The 22,260-nt window shown below is 48.4% G+C and overlaps 1 protein-coding gene across 6 annotated transcripts in view; it reads left to right on the top strand.

The window, feature by feature from the left end:
• The window catches only part of RNF220 (ring finger protein 220), a 228,838-nt gene that overhangs the window by 161,188 nt on the left and 45,390 nt on the right, over positions 1 to 22,260 (top strand). For 3 of the 6 annotated variants that reach the window (XM_075759605.1, XM_075759606.1, XM_075759609.1), the window contains 4 exons: positions 6,826 to 6,921; positions 11,343 to 11,385; positions 19,227 to 19,348; positions 20,379 to 20,511. In XM_075759605.1, the coding sequence (XP_075615720.1) occupies positions 6,826 to 6,921; positions 11,343 to 11,385; positions 19,227 to 19,348; positions 20,379 to 20,511 (394 nt within the window). Of the gene's footprint in view, positions 1 to 6,825; positions 6,922 to 10,969; positions 11,154 to 11,342; positions 11,386 to 19,226; positions 19,349 to 20,378; positions 20,512 to 22,260 lie in introns of those variants that run through there. The other 3 variants (XM_075759608.1, XM_075759607.1, XM_075759610.1) reach the window with 2 other exon arrangements.

The following is a 22,260-nucleotide window of genomic DNA, read 5'->3' as shown; positions in this document are numbered from 1 at the left end:
TGCAAAAAGGTGCTGAAAACCCATCTCCTTTGCAGAAAGCACACCCAGTGGCCCTGCTCTGGGAAAGGTCTTCCTCGGGCATTGGACTTCAAGGAGAGTCCTGGACACCCATAGCATCCTTCTCTGATAACATGTCTGAGACACCAGGAGGAAGAGGAGGGGTGGGAAAAGTAATTCTTCACCAAGGAGAGGTTTCAGTGTCAGTGGGAACAGATGCTTCACGCCCATGGGAAGGGATGGAGGATGTCCTTGCTCTTGCTAAGCTAGAGGCCACGGCTCCATGGTCCCATTCACTGATGTGGTTGTTCACTAACTTTTCACTGTCATCCTGGGTCACCATGGGGAAGCCCAACACCAGAGTCACTCAGGAGGACACTTTCTGAAGGTGTGTCCGAGCCAGCCATGCCTCAGATCTCTGTGAGCCCAGAGCATTCCCGCAGCACTCCCCAGCATGGCAAGAGGCTGTGTCTCAGGAAGACCAGGCAGCAGGGATGTCTTGCAGAGGTGTATGGACAACATCCCAGGCTCCATCCAGGCTTGTGGCTGCCCAGGAGTCTGTACGTAGCTGTCTGCAGTGTGCAGTTCCCCTGGGCATCGTTCCTGGGCTTCACACTCTCCTCTTGCCTTTCCCCTCTTGCCTTGGCTGCCTGTTGCAAGGGGTTGTGCAGGAGAGGAGTACACGTTGGATTGAACCCATGCTGGTGAGGTGTATGAGCAGCATAATTCCAATTTTTCCCGCTCTTCCTTGAGCAGCCGGCAGTAACTCTGAGAGTCAGCATCCCCAGGTCCTCCTAGCTACCTAAGCCCAGTTCTTTGCCACTGCCCGTCTGGCCCATGGCTCTCCCTCCATGGGCTATCATCTAGGGGGGATATCATCTCTGCCCAGAGAGATCTCAACCCCTAAATTTCAGGGGTTTAGCTGCAGACTGTTACATGTCACCTAACAGATGAACTTGTGTCGTCTGTGAAAGTGCTGGTACTGATCTGAAGGGGAAGAGGCTGGGTCCATGAACCATCCCACCACTCATGACAGGTTCAGCATTCATTTTCCGCTGCTGCTTCCTAATACATTAACTGCCCATTGCCTTTCCCACTAACAGTCCAGCCGTGCACTGGTTCTTGCTGCAAACAAACGCTGACGTGAGCGGCCAGGAACAAAATCCATCTCGCACACCCAGCAGATGCTTGCGGCCAGTTTTTTAGGTGTGCACCCAGCTCCTCGGAGGGTGCCCACAGGCAGGCAGCCAGCGCGCTGCTCCGAGACCTCCAGCGGAGCTGGGAACCGAGCCGCAGTGCCAGAGCCCTTTGATTCCCCCACCCACCCCCGTGATTTTACAGCTTCACCGAGCAGTTTGAAAGAGAATTACAGCACCTAGAGGGAAATTTGACCACTAAAGCCCTCCAAGGAAAAAGAGCTTTGAAGCAAGCAAGATTTGGAGCCTTAAACCTTGACAGAATGTCTGTATTAAGCCCTTCCCAGCTGCCTCGCTCGAGATGAAATTTCTAGCACAATCATTTAACTTCTCCGTATCATGTCTGGTGGTAGGAACAGGGGACGGGTGTCGGGGCTCCGGGGTTTTAACTCCTTCTTTTGTGTCACTGACTCACTGGGGGAGCTGGAGAAGTCAGTCACCGTATCTGCGCCCCCTCCCTCTGTAACTGATTTACAAGGACAGATTAAAAAGCTAAATCTGAGTGTTGTGGCAAAGCTATGGCCGAGCCGGGGACACGAGAACAGCCCACAGATATGTGAAGGAGGGGAAATTACGTAGGATGAGTGTTGGCTGGCCATGCTCCCTGCCAGTTCGGGGTGATGAATACCAGAGTCGCTCCAAAAAAACTCTCTGCCAGGATTTATTCCATAAAACAAATTACCCCATGAACAAACAAAACCCCTCGCTCCCCTTGGGCCAAACAGCTGTGCCCTCCTGTTAGTTTGGGGGAAACTGCTGCGTTCGGCAGGAGGAGCGGAGAGGGATGTGGTTGCGGAGGGGAGGCAGGCAGGCTGGCAGACCCTGGCCAGAAATCTTTCCCTCTCCATCCCCGGTGTGCCGATGGGCAGTTCTGCTGGAAGGGGCCCCTTTCCCCACCATGTAGCCGGTGTCTCACCCAAGAGGATCCAGAGCTCAATTACAATCCCAGGTGTGGGACTGTACAGAATTTATACAGAAATAAATCAGTAGCTCGCATTTCTGTAAGCTTATTCTGCTTGTGGACCACTGGAATCTTTCAGCGAAGGCCAGAAGCTGCTGATACCATTATTTCTGTTCACTGTTCACACCCTTCTCACATTTAAGCCTTTCATTCCCAGCTCCATCCCACCTTTATCTCTGCCAGCTAAAAGCCACTAGATAATTTTACCTCTAACTTTCCCAGGAGCAAATGTGGACCCTCCGAAAGCTTCTAGGAAACTCAGCTCTAATAGTAGCATCTTTGTGTCAGGGATCCTCCAGCAATAACATAAAAAATGGCTAGCAGAGTTAAGGGGGGAAATCACAGCAAGGCCTGGTATCACTCATTGCTTTCGGGTTACAGTTCCCAAGTGATAACAGCTATTAGCAACACTTTGACGGCTTCCCTACCGTGGAGGGGAGGGCAGGAGACAGAAAACATGTCAAGCCATCACCTCCATGTTAAGTGATAAGTACCTATTTAGACGGCAGAGTTAAAGCTGAATGCATCAAGCAGGGAACACTTTGTGCCAAAATAAAAAAAAAAAAAAAAAAAGAGACCATATAGATACATAAAAAGCAGGGTTAGGGTATTTGTTCTGCTGACAGCAGCTGTGATGGATTGTTTAAGAAAAATAGACTCCCTGTGTTTTTCCAGGGCTATCAGAAAGCAGGAGTCCAGCACTTTAATACTCTCAAATGACCGGCCTTGAGAGGCAGCAGAATGTCAGCGGCACCGGCTGGGCTCTCCCACTGCTGACACCTGCCCTGGCTGCCGGCGAAAGGCAGCGCTTAGGGCTGGGGGCGGTGCGTGCCGGCAATTTCCATCCATTTCCTCGGGCCGGCGGCTGCACCCTGACACCCGTCCCCTCCCCTTGTGTTGCCCTGGGCCTGCGCCTCGAGTGCCTGTGGGTCGGGAGCCAGCGGCGTGTGGCACGCGTGCCCTTGCCCGGCATCGCCTCGGAGCTGCCCGCGGCTCCTCCACCCGAGCAGGGAGGAGCTGGTCCGGAGAGCGATGGACTGGGATCACCGCTGGCACGCCAGCTGCATGATGCACATTCGATTCATGCCGAACCTCCTCATATATTTATATACATAAACTATATGTTGCTCCTCATTGCAATGAGACTGCTGAAACATTTGCAGATGCTGCAGCCCAGCTCTGCAGAACTGCACGGTCCATGGAGGGTGTCGGGAGATGCCAGGCTGTGAACCTCGCAGTGTGAGCAAGGCTTACGTGGCCTCCGCTTCCCACAGTGCTGCATCCCCGGGGACAGCCCGGATCCACGGACACAGGCGGGTAAAGCCATAGATCCAGGCACATCTCTTCCACTTGGCACAGCACGGCTGGGCTCCAAGGGGTAGGAAGGAAACGCCGAGCGGGGCCATGGCTGCCCAGCACGGCAGGAAGGGCAGGAGGAAGGAGGGAGTACAGGGCTCGGACAAGATTGATGGCCTCGTTGCCATTAAGAAAAAAATTAGCCGGTGGCGGCTATCATATTAAAGGGTGAAGAAGCCGTGAATTATTTTCTTAAAGATCTTATCACTTACAATGATAATTTTACCTTCCAAAAGGCCACTTTTAATGAGGCAAGCCAGGCAAAAAGTCATGATTTAATGCCAGATTTTTTTTTCCAAACACATTTTACTGCTTTTTTGTCCATGTTTAAAAAGCGCCGGTGACCTTTTTTTATTTAGCTTGCCCCAGGTGTAATGCTCAGGCTGATCCTCTCAGGGTTTATAACCTCCGCAGAGAGTGCCTTTACCCAATGGAGAGATGATTTAAAGGGGAGGGAGAAATATGAGGCTGCACGGCCGCTCGCACAAGGCCCTTGCTCCATCTTTGATGCTGGGAGCCGTGGTTTGCCAGGGGAGGGGGGACCGGGGAGGGAGGAGGGTGCTCTCGTCCTGATGGCCCTGCTCAGACGCAGCCTGTCTGCACGCAGAGCACCCAGCACCACGTTTTTGGGATGGGATGCCAGAATTTAGGTCTGCCCTGCAGCTTGGGCATGCATGAGGGCTGGGAGGGCATGTGTAAAGCTGCCTTTTCCCTTCCCGGCCATCTTCCCAGATGCCAGTCGAGAGAGGGATGGGGATCGTATCGCTGCCCCTTCCCCACTTGCTGGTACCCGGGCGGGAGCGAGCAGTATGGGTGCAGGGAGCAGCAAATCCTCACCTTGGCATGCTGTGGCCATGCATCCTCGTTGCTTAGCCATCAGGAAACAGCCCCAATGCAACAATTTGGGGAAAAAAAGAAGGCCAAAATTGGGATGGCAGAGAGGCTGGCTTAGTACAGAAGTGAAAATCACCCTGATGGCGAGTGCCTTTGCTAATCCCTTAGCCCCTGAGCCTGCATTCCTGCCCACCCCCGCGGCTGCCTGAAAGGCAAAGTGTGGCACAGCGCACGGAAATGAGAAAAACAAATGAAGTCAAGTTTCCTAAGAGTGAAGGGGAAGTGTGACTTGGCATCTCTAACGCTGTGTTTAACATGCCGGTGAGGTATTTAGAATTGAAGTGCTTGCACACAATTTAAAAATAGACAGTTTATTAATCTAAACTGCAAGTGTATGTAGAAGAGGCCTCGAGATTGACATCTTTGGGATTAGTTTAGCCCTGCGTTTTTCCAGAGGTCATCGCCATGGTGCTCAGGAGGTTTGAGGAATAAATGGGGCCGGCGTTCTTCCCGGGACCACATGCTAAAAACTAATACATAACGTTTAATTTACTGTCTCCATAGCTAGCCCAACCATTTTTCACATAATAATATTGGATTAGAGCTACCAGAAGCTGAGGGGGGAGCTGGAGGCGGGGAGGGTTTGTCTGTCTGTCGCCGAGGAATGGGGACATTTTTTCCCCTTCTCCAGAATACATTGGAAGACAAAACGGATTTAACCCTCCCAGCTCCGGGGTGCTTGGCTTATTAGAGGAGGGCAAGGGCATCAGCGCCGCTGCACTCAGGGCTGTTGTTCTGAGTCACACCTGATGGCTTTGAGCCTCCATCCCTCGGTTTTGTAGGACATGTGCAATCCTGCTTCTTCAGAAATGGTCCTCGTTCTCCGTTTAGAAAATAAAGAAAGTAATCAACAGCAGGAGCTCAGGGTCTGCACTCTGCTTTGCATGGCTAGAGAGCTTCTCCAGAAATAAATGAGCCGTGCACGGGTTTGGCCAACACATGCGGCAGAAGAAGCCCCTGCTCTGCCCCTCTCTCTCCTGGGAAGCAGAGGCCGGTCTCCCAGCGCCTGGCATCCCCACAGGGCTGAGCTGAGGAGCGTGGCAGCCCCGAGATGTGGCCAGCACAGCCCTCAGCGTTGGCAGGAGGGACTGAGCACCCCGGCAGGTAATTCCCCCGTGACCCCTTTCAGGACGTCACGTCTCTGGGCAGCCCGTAGAGCCATGTTTTACGGCAGAGACCTGCAGCGCAGGCAGGGATGTGGCTCTTGCCCTCGTGGCAAGGCTGGCAGCTCATGCCCGTAGGGATGAACCCAGCATCCCAAATCCTCCTCCCCTGCCTCCATCCCGAGTGCGCCCTCCCCCCATGCCCACGCTGATTGCGCTGCAGGAGAGCTGTCCGAGCCCGGGGGATGGCATCCTGCTGACTGAACCGATTTGTATGCTGAGTCATTTTTCCACTTGCTCATATCTTTCCAAAAAATGCACATTTTTTCACGTTTCATTTCAGCCCAGAGGCAAATGTTTCTGGAATACTTGCCTTTCTCCAAGGTATTATGCTTTTTAATAATGTTGTCACCACACTTGACCTGTCCAATTCAGATGATATCTACACTTCCCTTCGCAAACATACACATCTCCGAGCAGTCATTTATTGTCGAATCTTGCCAGCTGATTCTCAGAAACAAACATCTGGAGAGCTGCATTTCCACTGTACATTTTTTACAATGTATTGGGCTATATTTAGCCTAGTTTAGCTAATTTATATTTTAAATTAGAATTTTAAATTGCATTTTCCCCTCAAACTCTTCTAATAATAAAGTTCACTTGCAATTCAGTGTACATTTTTTTAGATGCTGTCAAACTCCTGCAGTAATTTTCCTGCTAGAGTTCACTGTGTGTAGAATTTAGACTTACCTACTATTGACTTGAAGTTTATCAGTGATTTCTTAGGTCTCAAATATCACTGATCTTTTTAACCTTCTAAAAGGCCCTTTTTTTCTGTGCTACTTATTAAAATAAATAGCATCATTACAGAAGGAAGAGGTAGTTGTGCTGCAAAGGTGCTGAGAGCTTTAGTGCAGTTTACAAAGCTATTGAGAGATTTAGTGGTGCTTAGAGGGGCGGACGAGGGCACGTCAGCACCGCTCCACGTCAGCGTGCCTTCGCCTTACTCTGTGAATTTCTGGTGTGGTCCTCATGCATTATTTCCAACAGGGACTGATTTTGTCCCCAACCACCAGACCTGGGGACAAAATGACCATCTCTTTGTTGCCCGATGCATTTGCACTTTGCTAGACCCTGCAACCCGGTCCTCTCGCACGGCAGGTCCCACGGGAAGAGCAGAGCCAGCCCCACAGCCCAGCAGTCTGTCCCAGTGCAGCCCCACAGCCCAGCAGACGCAACCCGTGGCTTTGAGGACAGCTTAGCGAGGGGCAGAGAGCTCAGCAATGCTCACAGCATGAATTTCTCCTTTCTCTTGCAGTCAATTTTGTTGTCGGCCTCAATCAAGCGGGAAGGAGATTCTCCGACAGCATCACCCCACTCCTCAGATGACATCCATCACTCAGACAGATACCAGGTAAGCAAGCGGATGCTGTCGTTGGTCTCAGCCTTAGGCAGTGAGCCAATTCACCCCAGTGCCCGCAGCTCTCCGTGTGTGAGAGCCCGGCTCTCGGCTCTGCACCAGTGCCCCAGCTCACCTGCCTGCAGTGTGGGGACGTGAGCACTTGGTCCCTCACTTGGCTACAAAGGCGTGCTTTTGTCTGCAGAGTCCCCCCAGCTCCGGCTTTAAACCACAGCCATGCAAAACAGCTTTAAATTGTTGTAGAGGTTTCTGTTGCATTATATTCATCATCTCAGTCGTTGCCATGGCTATGTTGGTCATTACTTACCCTGTGCCACCAGGAAACTTTCAGAGAAGTGATTTTTTTGTAAAACAGTGAATGATGTCAGCCTGCAGCAGGCAAAAATTCTCCATTTCACTGGTGTGCCGCTGCCCAGCAAACTGACTTGTGACTCCCACCCAAAACAGAAATGGTTTTGGACCATCCTCAGCCACACCAGCATGGTTTATAAAACACCCTCTGCCCAGAGAAGCAGCAGGTCTTGACTTGTGATGCAATGAGTCAAAGTTGAATGAGATACTTGAGTATCTTGAGAAGTACTTGAGAAGTTGAGCAAGAAAAGAAGCGAAAGGCAGCAGCACAAATACAGCTTTGCTTGTTGTAAGTCTGTCTGTATTTTCGGGGTGGGCTGGCACACTTCACTCCGACTCAGCACACATCCAAACTGTTTGGCTGCAAGCCTGCACGCAGCCCCTGGCTTCACATAAGCTCTGAAAGGCCACAGATAAATTAATGGTGCCCTTCAGCACAGCCCCAAGCGTGCCTCTACCTGCCGTGTGGACAGGCTGGGTGGGCCGTGGCTGTACCAGCTCGGCATACGCCCATCACCCTGTATCCTGCGGTGCTCTGCAGCGATACCCTGTGCCCAGGGGCAGGCAGACAGTCAGGTCTTCCTGCATCAGCCCCTCCGCGTGTGCCAGGTCCACGTTGGGGTGTGCGGAGGGAGAGGCTGATGACCAGTGCAGGGGTCTAATCAAGCAGCCCCAGTTAAAGCATGTGTTCCTGAAGACAGGTCCTATTAGTAGCAGATTTGTATATTTGTTGCCCATTATTCTCTCCTTTGTCCTATTTATTGGTTATATTATCAAATATGGGCCTAATCCTCCATTGTTTGCTACGTATTCCCATGTAGCCTTCAGTTATAATTTGGTGTCACATCACAAGTCACTTTACTGTTCCCTGCCTATGGTAGGGCAGTTGGAACTAGATGATCTTTAAGGTCCCTTCCAACCCAAACCATTCTGTGATTCTATGTACAATGAGACCTGGTACGAAATAAGAGAAGAAAAACCCTGCAGAAGATATAGAAATGCCTGATTCAGTTAATCCCACTCTCTTTCCTGCCTGTTTATTAAGGCTAATAAATAAATCACGTTCTTTCCAAAAGGGCATGGAAGAGACTTTTGCCATGGCCCCCTTTGTTAGAGAACACCCCTCCCTTCCCACTCCTCCAGACTTCAGTCTCTGTGAAATTGGTGGTCCCTTGCAGTCCTCCGTTCCTATAAATTTTTATTATGTCATACTTGAGGACAAATATTCTCAGCAGAAGCCCCCTCTATGTGCTGAGTCTAGCTAGTCTCTAATGTGTTTTAAGTTTGTGAGTGTATTTTATGGAGGGTTGCAGCCCTTAATGCAAATGTGTAATGGGAGTTGTAAGTCTGCACTGCAGGGAGAAAAGGCCTCTGGGGCCTGATTTTCATTTATGCTTGTGCTGGCTGCGTTATGCTGCTCTGGCAGTGTAAAGGGACCTCAGAGTGGGTGCCAGGGTTGTGTAAAGCCTCAGTGTATCCTTAATAAAGCCACAATATGAATGAGAAGTCAGTCTTCCTGGCTTACTGAGTAAAATGCTCGGGAAGCAGAGCAGAAGACTCTCACGGTGGTGACTTTAAGGGTTGCAAAATTTAGCTTTCCATATGCAGAGGTGTGCTGGAATTATGAATGTCCCTTGTGTTATCTGTGATCTAATCATGAATATACAGTGTATTAGTAACATGCTGGAAGGTGAGTTATTGGCGTGTAGGTTTTCAGAATTCCTGCGGCTTGGTTTTCTTAGTCCTCATGCTTATTTACCATGGGGATATTTAGGGAAGAAGGAGATTTATGAAGGGGAGTGCCACAGGAATACAGGCTTGCACAGCACTTGGGCTGCTTGTGTTGCTCCCCGCAATGAGAGGGAGCTGTACTGGAGGCAGTGGGGCGGCCTCAGGATGTGGGGAGGGGATCTCCTTGCCTCCTCTGTGCCAAGCCTGGCTGCTGGAGTTTGGTAGTGATCGCACCAAGGTGGCGGCAGCTAGGGTAGTGCACGACCTTGTGATATGAGTCAATGGTGGGTGCTCCTCTGAGATACAGTATGCCCTGTCCATCGGGGCTTTTCCTGCACTCCAAGTAAAAATAAAGCCATTTTAGTTATATTTAGATACAACCCTGAATCCCCACTGGAAAAATCAACATCAAATTATAAGTCATTCACCATACTGCAAAGATATCAGGCTTGGAGGAAGACCACCTTGTGTGGGTCAGCTGAGCGCACAAAATATTTGTGACTGAATAACACATGGAATAGCTATAACTGAAAGCCTAAAATCCTTGTCCAGGAAAGACTCACCTCCCTCCACCTGAGCTCAGCGGTGAGCATGCCTCCTGAAAGACAGTTTAATTAATTACAAGGGGAAAACCAACAATCAGCAGGTTTGATTTTGTAAGTAAGCACATGTATGAAAATCCAGCTGCATTTCAGCTTGCAGACAAAACTGAGATGTATGATGCAGGTCAGCACCGCACAAAGCTTACCAGCCAACACCTGAACTTGCTGACTGCCCATCATCTTCTGATACAGCAAAACATATTGGGGTGGTTTGTTGTTTTCCCTCTGAAGAAGGAGCAGCAGATTGTCAGGTGCCAGAGCGAAGACCCAAACTGTAGGTTTGATTCCAAGAAACAAAGTCTGAGGAGTCTGCAGAGGGGGGAACAAATGGGATTTGTGTGTGTAGTAGCCTGTGCTGCCCAATTTCTGGCCACTAGCTCTGTCCTACCCTCCAGCTGGTCCACTGGGGCTGTTCCCCACCACAGCTGTGGGGCAGATGTGGGAAAGAAATCCACGAGCCAGGTTTGATTGCCCAGGTTTGCTGAAATGGAAAGAAAAAGAGGGGGAAGAGGCTGAAAAGAACAGGGGAAGTGGCACTACTCCACCCCCTGCACTCAAGGCATGGGCCATTTCTCCTTGGGAAGACCAGGAAGATCTCAGAGCCCCAAAAATGAGGTCGGTGCCATTGGGGTGGGTTGGGTCAGGGTGCCCAGCCCCAACAGACACAGCTGGCATTGGCATTCAGGCCTCGGCAGGGCCTCATCTCCCCCTGGAGCAGTGCCCGAGACGGCTGGGTCAAGCAGGGTCTCGGAGGCAATGCTCAGGGCTCCATGGCAGGGCTGGAGCTGGACAAGGACCATGGAGAGACCCCTGAACCCCCACTGGTCACATGCCTGTGGGTCTAGTTATCCTCAGGCCCTGACTGGCCAGATGCTCTTGGGCCTTAAAGGCCCTCAAGCCCTAATTGGGCAAGAAAAGTTGGGGAGAGGTTACCCCTGGTTCCTGATTGGTCAGCACCTTTTGGTTCCAGTTGGGCCCAGGGCCTTGACTAGATAGTGCTGCTGGGCCTAAAGGGCGTCCAATCCCTATTGGGCAAGGAAACCTGGCTTCCAGTAGCTCCTGGGTTCTGATTGGTCATCTGACCCTGGCTGCCAGTTGCCCCTGGGCTCTGATTGGTCATGTGCCCATGGGTTCCAGTGGCTCCTGATTTCTGATTGGCCAGACAGTCTTGAGTCCCAGTTACCCCTGCTTTTTGATTGGCCAGAAGTCACTGGGTTCCAGCCGCCCCTGGGCCCTGATTGGCCGGGGCTCGCTGGGCCCTGCTGCCGCCTGTCGGTTGCCATGGGAACTTCTTCTTCTCGCGTCTCTCCCCGCCGGTTTCCTGGTGAACTTTCACCCGCTCGGCGGTGGGTCACATGACCGGGGCCAACATGGCGGCGGCCGCTGGGGGCTGATCGGCGGCGCCTGCCGGGCCGCGCCGTATCCGCCCGCATCCCGGGCCGCGCGGGGGGGTCCGCCGCCCCGCTGCCCCGCCGGCCGCCCGCGGCGCCCGCGGCTATGCAGAGCGGCAGGAGGGGGCCCGGCGGCGGGGGCCGGGAAGAGGTGGGTGCCGGGGGGGGGGGGTGGGCGGCGAGCGGGCAGGCCCGGGGCCGGTGCGTTGTCCCGATGATGCGCGGGGTGGGGGGGCCGGCCCGGGCCGGGCTGCGCTTGTTTACCGGGGAGGGGGCCGAGTTGTTTACATCCTCCTCCTGCGGGCCCTGACACTTCTCCGCTCTTGTCTCCCCTCTGCAGACCTTCCTGCGGGTGCGAGCGAACCGGCAGACCCGGCTGAACGGTGAGTGCGGTCCCGCGCGGCACCCCCCGCCCCGCCGGGCCTCCTCCCGCGCCTCCCCCTCCCCGAAAACTTTCCGGAGTTGGGCCCGAGTTGTGTGAACACCCACCCCCTCCCCGCGGGCCGGGAGCTGCCGTCCGCCTCGGCGGTGGGGCGTTGGGGTGAGACCCCGCAGGCTCGTCCCTGGCTCCCTCACGGCTGCGAGTTCACGAGTAGGCCTCGGATGCGGGGCCGGGCTGCTGCGCTTTCCCGGCTCGCAGGGCAGAATCTTGCAGTAAACTTTTAAGCCAGCAGTCTGAGCGTCCGTGCATCTGACGTCATATTTTCATTGGTGTTTTGGTTTTAGGTTCCCCCCCCCCCCCCCCCTCAATCCCACAGGTGCTGGTGCGTTACTTTTATTCTTGTATTTCTGGGTGTTTCTAACAAGTAAATATTTCTACTGAAAAGTGTCTTGGTGCTTAAAAAAAACAAAACAGAGGGCACTTTATTTTGGAGAAAATCCCCTATCTGTGTTTGGAAAAAAAAGCCAAAAGTATACTTTTTTTTAGCTTGAGCTGGAGAAGTTGAAACTTCCTAAAGTTCAGAGACGTCAGAACTCACCATTTAAATAATAACAATATTTTGTCATCTAATTTTGTATTGCTTATAGCTGGTCTAATATGTGCCATTTAGTCAATATTTGGTTGTTTGGGCTATCAGGAGGCTTGTTAATTTTGAGCTTCCTGCTGTAATAGTTTAAGATAACACCAGTGACTTTGTGCTGCTGCAGTTCATTTAGAAGAAGATAAGAGATACTTTAACAAAATAGCAAAAGGCTTTAGAGTGTACTGATACCAAAATAGTTTGCTTGAATTTGAACTGCTACATGTTTAGGTTAGTCTTAAGCAAATTATTAAGTATTATTAAGTTACCCAATAATTTTAAGTTATGTATAACTGAATTCAGAGCTAGCATGGAGAATTTTAAATATCAACCCTGAGGGCCAAAAACCTGTGAACTCTTGAAAGTCTGTTAAGTCATACAACAAAGAGATGAGTTGCCTTGCATCAGTTCCAGGTAACTGCTGGCAGGTGTGCTCACATCTCTGCTCCTAGGCGAGCACGGTGAGCTGCCAGCCTTGGCGGGTAGATCCTTTTCCTGACACAGAGGCTTCAGGTGGCTGAAACGTACTGAGGTATTGCTCTGCGGTGACTTGTTTTGTGTGACAGAGGTCTCTGGAGTCAGTGATGTCAAACTGTTTCTTTATCATTTTTGGATAGCTGGGGCTAAGCTCCCACCTTCCACCTTTTTTCAGGCCAACAATATGCAGTAACCTTATTTTAAATTTAAAAAAAAAAAAGTCTGAGCCAGGCTTGTGGGGTTCTTGGTGTTGTGGAGTCCTTCAGTATGAATGAAACCTCTTGATGACAGCGTGCTCTGCTGAACTGCCTCAGTAGTGCTCGATGCTTTTGACCGTAGCCCAAAGTAGTGCTGCAGCACAATCTGTGTAAAGTGCGATCTAGGAACTCCTCTTGGGCCCTGTTCTTGGATGGTTTTGTGAACCTGGGCTCATCATCTTAAGGGAGACTGCTAGTTTTGTACAGTGTTTGCATTGGTTTTGCTGAAACTTTTACTCTTTTTGTACATACTTTTTGGGGTGTAGTGAGCAGAACTAATAGTTATATTCCAGAAGAGGACATTTGGCTAATTATAACGCTGGTATATCCTGTCCGTTCTAGGACAGTGCTAGGTCCAGACATTGGGGAGCTGGATGCAGAAATACTAGCTGAAGTGCTTTGGCTTCGGGTCACAACGAAGGTCAAACTAGATCAGAACTGATTCCTCCTGGCCGTAGCTTTTTATGACTCTGATTGCTACTGTTCCCAGAACATGTCTGTAGTAATGCCTGGTTCAGTCCTACACTGTTAGATTAGTATCCAGCCGGGCGATTGAGTGGGTTACACTGCTCCTTCCTACGCATGTGACTTTATATTTGTGACCACTGAACTCAGCCTGCTTTCTTGTTTCCTCCTCCACATTTGTTTGCACTAAAATAACTTTGTGGTATTCGTAAGCTTTGCCACATTATTGTTAAACAGTTATTTTAGTAGTATTGCTCCAGATGGAGAACACTTGAGTGCTTTGGGGGAGAAAAGATGCTTATTTGTCTGTATTTTGTGTTTTAATGAGCTTCTAATCAATCACACAACTTTATACCTCACTCTGTGAGAATGGTTTCCTTATCCCTGTTAGTTTACATTGACAGAAATTGTGTAGGACTTGGCCAGAGACATCTGGCTTTTTGTTTCATATTCTTATTGACACACTGAAGAAACTTAGGATATTGACAGATTGTAATTTCTAAGAAAAATCTATTTTGTTTGGTTTTATTATGTTTTAAGTGTACTTCTCAATATTGTTGTAACCAGTTTATCTTGATATCTCTGTCAGGCTTCTTACCAGCTGAGTTTCAGAATCACTTCTGGAAACTCCTCCCATAAAAAGAGACCTATAGTGTTTGCTCTTTTTTCATGTAGTCCTTGACTCAAGTCTCAGCTGCTCAGGCTTTTTGTGCCCGAGTCCTGTCAGATCTCCTCAATGTGTTGCGATCACTTGGGAAAGTGCAACAAGAGTGAAGGAAAGAGAAGGTAGAGTGAGGGATATGTCTTCTGTGAGCTGCTGTTGGCCTGGCTGCAACATGATTAGGTCCTGATAGTTGAATAGTTCATGGGTACCTGACGATCCAGAATTTTAATTCTGTAAGTCAAACCTTTGACTTAAATTGACCTGTAAGTAAGGTGACTGCATCTGCAAGCTCTGGAGCAGGAGATTAATGTTCTGTGTGTTAAACTCTGTGTTTGTATCTGAACTTCCCTGTTGGCCTCAGTGAGTTTATCCCGTGCCTCTCACCTGGACTAAACTCACTGCGCAGAAATTGTGTCCTTGTGAACCCACAAGTATGAGGTGCTGATTCCTGATGAACCCATGTGATAAAGGCAGCATTTCTTTCATTTGTCTTATTTCCAGTGTTGCCAAACTGGAAACTGTAAATTGGCGCTTATGGAGTTGAGCGGTGCAGAGCAGGTTAGGTAGTCATTCAGAATTGGGGGCATGAAGTTATGGGTTAGCGTATCAGAACATGGATTCAGCAGGTTAAGTATGTGCCAGGCTCAGAGAATAGCATCAGATTGAAGGTTGCTGAAAATCATCTGTGTGGAAGTTTGGCCATGTAAATGTGAAAGCCCCACTGAGACCCTTCTGTGAATTTGGCCCTTAATGTTCTCTCTCAGGTAGATGAGCAGCAAATTGTACATAAGGTCTGAAACAGATCCATTCTTGGCCATGTGTTTTCTTGCTTTCACTTGTTCTTGAGATGGCTTTTTGTGCTCTGCCATTGCTGCCTTTGTTCCCTTGGATCAGACACAGAAGTCATCTGTGATAGGTCTAACTGCTCCTCAAGACTCCTCTCATAGATTTGCAGAGAGCAGGTAATTGAATGATTGCAAATACCTCTAAATTTGAATGAAAGGTAAAGTTGGCATTCTCAGAAGAGTTGTAAAATAGGTCCTTACAAAGCTCCTTTGGCACCTGCCTGAGAAGCTGGCGCAGACCTCCATAGATGTGGCCACCGTGCAGTTTGCTGTTGAACCACCACCAGCATGGTGTGTGTTTTTGTAGCTGATGGCTGGGGGAGGAATAGAGCTAGATGATTTTCACTGGAAAGGAGACAAAAATGTTTCCACTTAATTTGATTGGCCTGCCATTGCAGGAGCTGCTAATGATGTCTGCATGGGACTCGGGGGACCACTCAAACTGGTGGAGGGAATCATAAGAGATATTGCTAGTAACTTAATCATCTCCTTTGATGCTGCAATAGAGGTTTGTATAGTGTCCACTGCTAGATGCTATGTAAGAGCATTTCTGAGGTAATTAGTGCCTTGTCCTGAAGGTGAATTTTTGCTTGGGGAGGGGAGTACCAGTGAAAACTAAAACCCATTAGCTTTTCTCTCAGGAAGTTTTGCTAGGCTAGAGAATAACATGATCTTTAGGCATTAATAAGGTTTAGCCTTGATGGGCAGAGCCTGTTGTCACAAAAAATCCTCTGTCTTTTCTGCCCATAAGGCAGCAGTGTCTGTGAATGGCGGTGTGCTGGCTCCTTCTCTCCGCACCGGTGGGAAGGCAGGGCTCGGTGTGCCCGCAGCAGTAGAGGGGCACTTTGTCAAGTGCAGTTTGGCAGCTCCTCTAGTGCAAGCAGCTTCATCCCTTACGTAGTCCCAAAAGACCCTGTATTAGGAAAGGAAGAGCTGCTCCCTCAGCCAGCACAACTCCTGAGTTCAGTCAGAGACCGTAACTGGACCCTGGCCCTCGCAGAGGGTCCCAGTTCTTGCTCACCTCCGTGTGCTACTTTCTCATTCGTACGCTGTGGCCACTTAAACTCCCTGGGTGCCCTACGGTTTAGTGTAACCTGAGGGAGAACATGCACATGCAGCAGGAGCGGTGCGTAGGGTAATGTACAGCTGTTAAAAGTGAGGCCTCAAAGGTGGTGGAAACCCTCTGATGGCCTAATAATAATTATTAATGCTAATAAAAATCGGTGAACTCCTTCACCTCCTGACAGAAGGCTGGAATAATAACTACAGAGTCTTTGTTCAGCCAAAGATAAGAATGGGTCAGCCTGGTGAGAAAATCTCCTTTCCTCAGCTCCGTCCTCTTCTTGCATCCATCCAGTCCTCCACCGGCTGCTTTTTTATCTTCCTGAATTACGAGACGGAATGGCTTCCCCCCGCCTCCCCTCCCATGGTCCTGTGACAGGAACGAAGGGGAGAGGGATTAGTGAGCTAATTAGAAATGATCGCATCTATCAACACTAATTAAGAATCCTGTGGTCTCACTTGCGTGTTCTTTTGAGCTGCTCCCCTTCGGGACAGCGCCACAATCACCCCCTGCCTTTGGGGCTGCTCGGTCCCTTCTGCGCTGATTGGAAGTGATAGCCGGGCTGCGTGTCGGGTAGGGACGGCGCTGCTCGGGATGCGCTTTCTAGGCTGCAGCGTTCCCTTTCGGCTTCTGCTGTCACCAGGGGCACGCTGGGCCTCTGTGGGTGCAATGCTGCCACTGCTAATGACCACAGAATGAAAATGGCAGGGGGATTTGTTTTCAACACCTCTTTCTTCCAGTGGCTTTTTCACTTGTGGCACTAAAATGTAAAGGGCTGCTTCTCGGCAGAGCTAAATGAGCTCAGATAGGGGCTGTCTGCTGAGTCTTGCGCGGAGCTGGAGCAGAGAGAGGTTTGTTCCCAGGTCTGTGCTAACATTTCAACAGTAGATCAGGTGCTTGTTCTGGCAAGATGGTCCCAAGAATTTATCAGTGCAGGTCCTAAATGAAGTTGTCTTCGTTTTATCACTGTTACAGTGCATGGACTGGAGAATAGCAGTAAAAAAAGTTAAAAATACCAATAAACTTGCCGGGCAGACTGACTTAGCTGAATTGATTGGCCACAGGGAGTCGTACCAGAATAATTAAACTGTTCCTCCCCTACATTTCCCTGTTTAAAAACAGGATGATGTGAGAGAGAGATGTGTCTGTGATCAGGATAGAGAAGGCTTTTGTTCCTGTGTTTTTTCTCTGGTCAGATAGGTGTTCGCTGGAGAATGCTCAAATCCAGCCCCCTCTTCTATTTTGTGCTGGGTCTGCAGAGCTAGCGAGGCAAGGAAAGAGCATCCTAAACTTATGCGAAAGAGCTGTACTGGAGGATACAGGCATTCACTAAACCAGAACTTTAGAAGTGTCTCATATGCTGAAGTACAAACCAGAAAGAGCATGGCTTAACTCTGACTTCTTCCGGTAATAGGGCTGGATGATGGTCAGGGGGGAGGAGGGGATAGTGTTTTGGGGTTCAGGAAGGGGAGAGGAAAGACAGAAGACATGTTGGAGGTCACTGTTTTATTTAAAAGTGGAACATAATGCATCTGGGCACAATGAAATTAGCAATAACGCTTCATGATGTTTGCTTCTCTATTGACTGGAAGTCAAATGGTTTATCTTCTGGAGCAGAAGCTGACAGTATAGGTAAAATAATAGATTTAAGCAGACAAAATAGAAGGGAAACTATTAAAATATCCCACTAGGAATACTGAAGTACCTGAAATGTGTGGAGAGGCAGGAGGGCTGTGGAGCTGTCGGTGTGGTATACCCAACACAAGAGAGGGTTGTGGAGCTTCAGCAAATTAAATTTGGATGACTGATGAAAATGGTGTGCATTTACTTGACAGTCTCTCTTGTTGAAAGTGCCAGGTCTCAAAAACACTCTTGTCGTGGTCTCCAGTTGCTGTCTCTTATTCTGGGAAGAATTTTCATGATGCCAGGAGGGAAGATTTGTTTTGGAGGGAGTTTTCCTACAATTCCGTCTTGTTCAGTGAGGAACAGTAATGCCCAGGGAATAATTTGAAGCATTCTTAATCCTGGAGCATCGCAGAGTGTAGGGGATGGTGAATATTCCCAATTCTGGATTGTGGGAAAGTATATCCTAACTCAGAGAGTCCTGAGTCCAGAGAAACCAACAAGAAAGCCTTGAAAGAGGCCTTTCAGGTCTGTGTTGGTTATAATTTACCTGGTGATGTGTGCACACTAAACTGATGTACTTTAGAAAACAATTGACACCAAACTTTCCTGTACCCTGGTGGTCCTCTTCCTGGCATTCCAGCAGCTTTCTCTGACTCGGCTGCAGGGAACTGTTGATCCCACAGTATTCAGGCATGAAGGCTTTCAGAGCGTGCTGCAGTGCTCACAATGTCAGTAACGATTTCTGGCTAATGCAGCTTTTTGGTGGTGTCATCTCTCATTACCGTGTGGGCTTTCTTTGGGCTTTTCCTTGTCTCTCATTCAGAATTTTGACCTTCCTTATTAATTAAACAGCAACTTTCCTGCAGCCAGTGATTGAGTTATTCAGTAATACCTGCCTAAAGCCATCATAATAAAGGACAGAAGTTTTTTTTAATGCAAATGATTTGGTTCCAGATGTTTTGATCACATTAAACGATGGCTCAAATTAGCCAGAGATTGGATTAAGCAACAGGCTACCTTGGCTGCTTTTTCTAATCATCGTGATTCCTAACACATTTGTTTCCTGGAATGTGCCCTCAAGAAGGCAGTATAGCCCCCAGTTTTCCTCTACATGAAAATAGTGAAATAAAAATAACAGAAAGTGCCAGAAGCTGTCTAGCATAGGTGAAAAGATCTTTCCTCTCCATAAATATTACCTAAGCTACTAAGATGCTGCTCTGACTTGTTTGTGATGTTCTGGGAAGGAATTATTCAAGGTGTACAGGAGACTCTGTGGTCCTGGAAGTGACTGTTATATACCTTGTCCAAGGCATTTCAGGTGCTACATCATCCTTCTACGGCCTAAGCAAGTTTCTATATAGGGAATAGATGTGTTAGTGGATGGTCTTGGACTTAGAAGGCAAAATCCAGAACAGGATTCAGTGGCTTGATCATATAACTTTGAAAACAATTTCAGGCTTCCAAGAGAAAGTATTTAACCATTTGATGAACTTACCCGGGGATGTGTAGCAGATATTCACTCTCCAAGTTATTAAATTGTGAGTAGCTGCGTTTCTGAAGTCAGGCTGTACTTAGCCACAAGTTACAGATTTAATCTGGAAAGTGCTAAGTAACAGTCTCTGTACTGTTTACAGAGGTCAGAAAAGGAGTTGCAGCAGAGTTTTCTGGTGTGAAATCTTACCATTTCTGCCAGGGGCTTATTATTTGAAGCTGAGCAAATAGAGAGAAGAGTGGATCTACAAACTTGACGTGTCTTCCTTCTTTTTTTTTTTTTTTTCTTTTCTTTTCCTGGTTTCTCCATGCAGCTCGGATTGGAAAAATGAAACGGAGGAAGCAAGACGAAGGGCAGGTATGTCCCCTCTGCAGCCGACCTCTGTCAGGATCCGAGGAGGAGATGAGTAGGCATGTGGAACAATGCCTTGCAAAGGTAGAGGCGCAGCAGGATCGCCAGCTGCCATTCCCTTCTCCCTACTTCCAGCTTTGTCTGCAGTTGACCTAACATGGGGCGAAAACTAACATTGCTGAGCTTGCAGGCAATGCTAACTGTCTCCCTAAGATCTGTAGTCACTTCTCTTTGTCTTGGAAGATGGATTCTTCTGGATTTTTTTTCCTATGTTGTAGTATAACTTTTTTACTTCATGCACCCTTTTGCTGTTACTGAATTCTAAGTTGTGGACTGTAAAAGTAGAGTTACTGAAGTCTGTGAATCCTTTGTAGGACTTCATGCTTCCTATATAGCCCAGCAAGAAGAGTTCTTTCTGATCTCTGCCTTTGACAACATTAGAATTTTTTTTTTTGGTTCTTTTGTAACAGACTGGCATTTGTAAATGTTGTATGACCATCTTACTCCAGGAAGTGCATTTGAGCAGAACTATTCCCTTGCTGTTCATCCCAAAGACAGCAAGGAGGAAGGAGGAATTCTCTTCCCTCCTAGGGAGGGAGAGAGGGAGTTGTCATAGGGCTTTCTGTGCTTGTTTCTCAGGAAAAGCCCACAACAGAGATAATAACAAATTCATTCTTGTTGCCTCAAGAGGTGCATGGTGTAAAGAGCGGTGTCTTTTGATCAGTGTGCCCCAAAAAATATGCTCTAGAGAAGATTCCCACTGGGGGTCAAAGGAATCTGTGGTTTATGTGGTAGGGGAATTGTGCATGCAAGGTAGGGGAATGCATGTTGAAATGCACCAGCATTATAGGAACCAGAGCTTAAATTTCCATGTGTAAAAATGATGAACCTTGCAACTTGTTTTTGATCTTAAGTTTGTATAGTTCTTCCAGCATCCATTTACTGCTAGATTTAGATCACTGAGAATGGGGGTGGGAGTAGATGCTGCTGTCTGCTCTATACTTAGCTGTCCTGGGAACAGTCCAGCTTTTCTTCTCCATCCCACCCCGAGTTGTTAACCCCAAAAAGCTATTTCATGCACCTCAACGCTCTGCCCCTGCTTTACCCTGTGCAGAGAGAAGGTTCATGCATGACTGAGGATGACTCTGTGGACATCGAGAACGAGAACGGCAACCGCTTTGAAGAGTACGAATGGTGTGGGCAGAAGAGGATACGGGCTACTACTCTCCTCGAGGGAGGATTTCGAGGTGCGCCAGTGTTTTGGGGGCCCTTGTAAATCATTCTGCTGTGGAAGTTGATCATTGTGTATCTTTAAAGGGAGGGACCTGTAGATTTGCCTTTCACAAGGGGCAGGACCTTCAGTCTTTGCCTGAATGTAAAGTGATTTCAGTTTTCTGACTCTCTTGAATGATGAGAGTCAAAATTTGCGCAAATCTTGAACAAAAGCATGGTGTTATTTCTTGCTTGAGAAATGTGGCTAAGGAGGGAATGAGTAGGAATGGGCAGAATGGGGAGATCATTTGGGGAAAATAGCTTTTTATATGTTACACATAGTAAGAAATACGTGGAAATATGTGAAGAGAGGGAAATAGAAATGAAATTGTAAAAATTCCCAGCCTGGAGTGACGAAAGCTGGTGTATCAGCCTCTGGTGATGTATTGAAGGTGACAGCTAAGTCGCTTTAGCACCTGCATAAAATATTAAAGGGCCGGTTGTGCATTTATCACTCCATCCCTTTTAAGGTTGATAAATGAGAATCCAGGAACCTGCTCTGCACCTCCAGCACTGCAGGCCCTTAGGGCTCCCAGACAAACACATTTTATTTTTCCTCCTTCTTTTGCTCCTTCCCCAGTGACGGGGAAATCAGTTACTGAGGAGAGAGTGAGTTATGGCAAAATTTGACCTCTCATGAGCTTTATTGGTGAATGTAATTTTAGCTAGAAACCTGGCCCCTTTCTTACACTCAGCCCTTTGGCCTCGAAGAGGAGGATTTACTAAACTGTTTGTTGGCATGAACCTCTGGCACTAAGGAGAGTCTCTCACAGGCAATCCACGTAGTGCATGCCTAATGAGAAGAGGAATGCTGGCTCCCTCCGTTCAGTAAAGAGGATGGGATGTGATATCTTCCTGTATCAGCTTGGATTTTAATTTAAAATATCTCAAGGGGAAAGGCTACTACATAAGGGAGTTGGACTTTAAAGCCAGCCGTGTGCTCACTGACAGCCTGGCACTCCTGATCTGCTCTTGCCTTCCTCTGAAATTAAATTGTAGCTGGGTTGTAGCAGAGCAGATGATCAGGAGCACAGGGGTGAAGGTGCAGCTTCTTTGGGTTTTAAAGGCTACTCAGTGAAGCTCATGCTGTCGCTTCCTGTGTCTGTAACCTTACCTACCTTCACTTTTTTGTGCCTGCATGGAGAGTTGAGTCTGTACACGATTCCAGGTAGAGGTTTGATGAGACCATGCAGGGCTTTAGACTATGCTTATGTAGTACGGTTACTACAATCCATAGCAGGGCAGTCTGTGTGCCTCTATCGTTGTCACTGCTACTCCTGATAAGAGAAAAAGCCACTCAATTAATTTCTGCCCTCTTTTGTGTATGTATAGTTTCTTCCTTCACCCCCACTGAACACCTGAGTTTGAGGAGAGCACAATCTTCTGCTTCCTTTGGTGTGGACATTGTGCTGTCTTCACCTGGTTAACATTCCCAGTTGGTTTTAAGTTAACTCTCTGAAGTGTGGTCAGAACCTTTCATACTGCTTTAGTCATGTGGAGACGTTTTGCCAAATGAGGTTTCAGGTGGACAAAATGTGTGTAACTGATGTGATTAGGCTGTGTAAATGTGAAGTACTTGCTCTTTATTGCGTTTTAATCCTTATTTTAAGGAATTCTTGAATGTGTTTGAGTTACATAGATCAACTGCTTTCTTCCACCAGAGGTTAGACAGATTCTAACAACAGGGCTGTAACCTCTGCTAGATGGCTGCACACACATGGACA

The sequence above is a fragment of the Balearica regulorum genome, chromosome 8 (assembly GCF_011004875.1).
Source record: "Balearica regulorum gibbericeps isolate bBalReg1 chromosome 8, bBalReg1.pri, whole genome shotgun sequence".
In the NCBI taxonomy this organism is placed as follows: domain Eukaryota; kingdom Metazoa; phylum Chordata; class Aves; order Gruiformes; family Gruidae; genus Balearica; species Balearica regulorum.
Note: the sequence above shows the minus strand (reverse complement) of the source record. Positions and strands in the feature narration are given on the sequence as shown.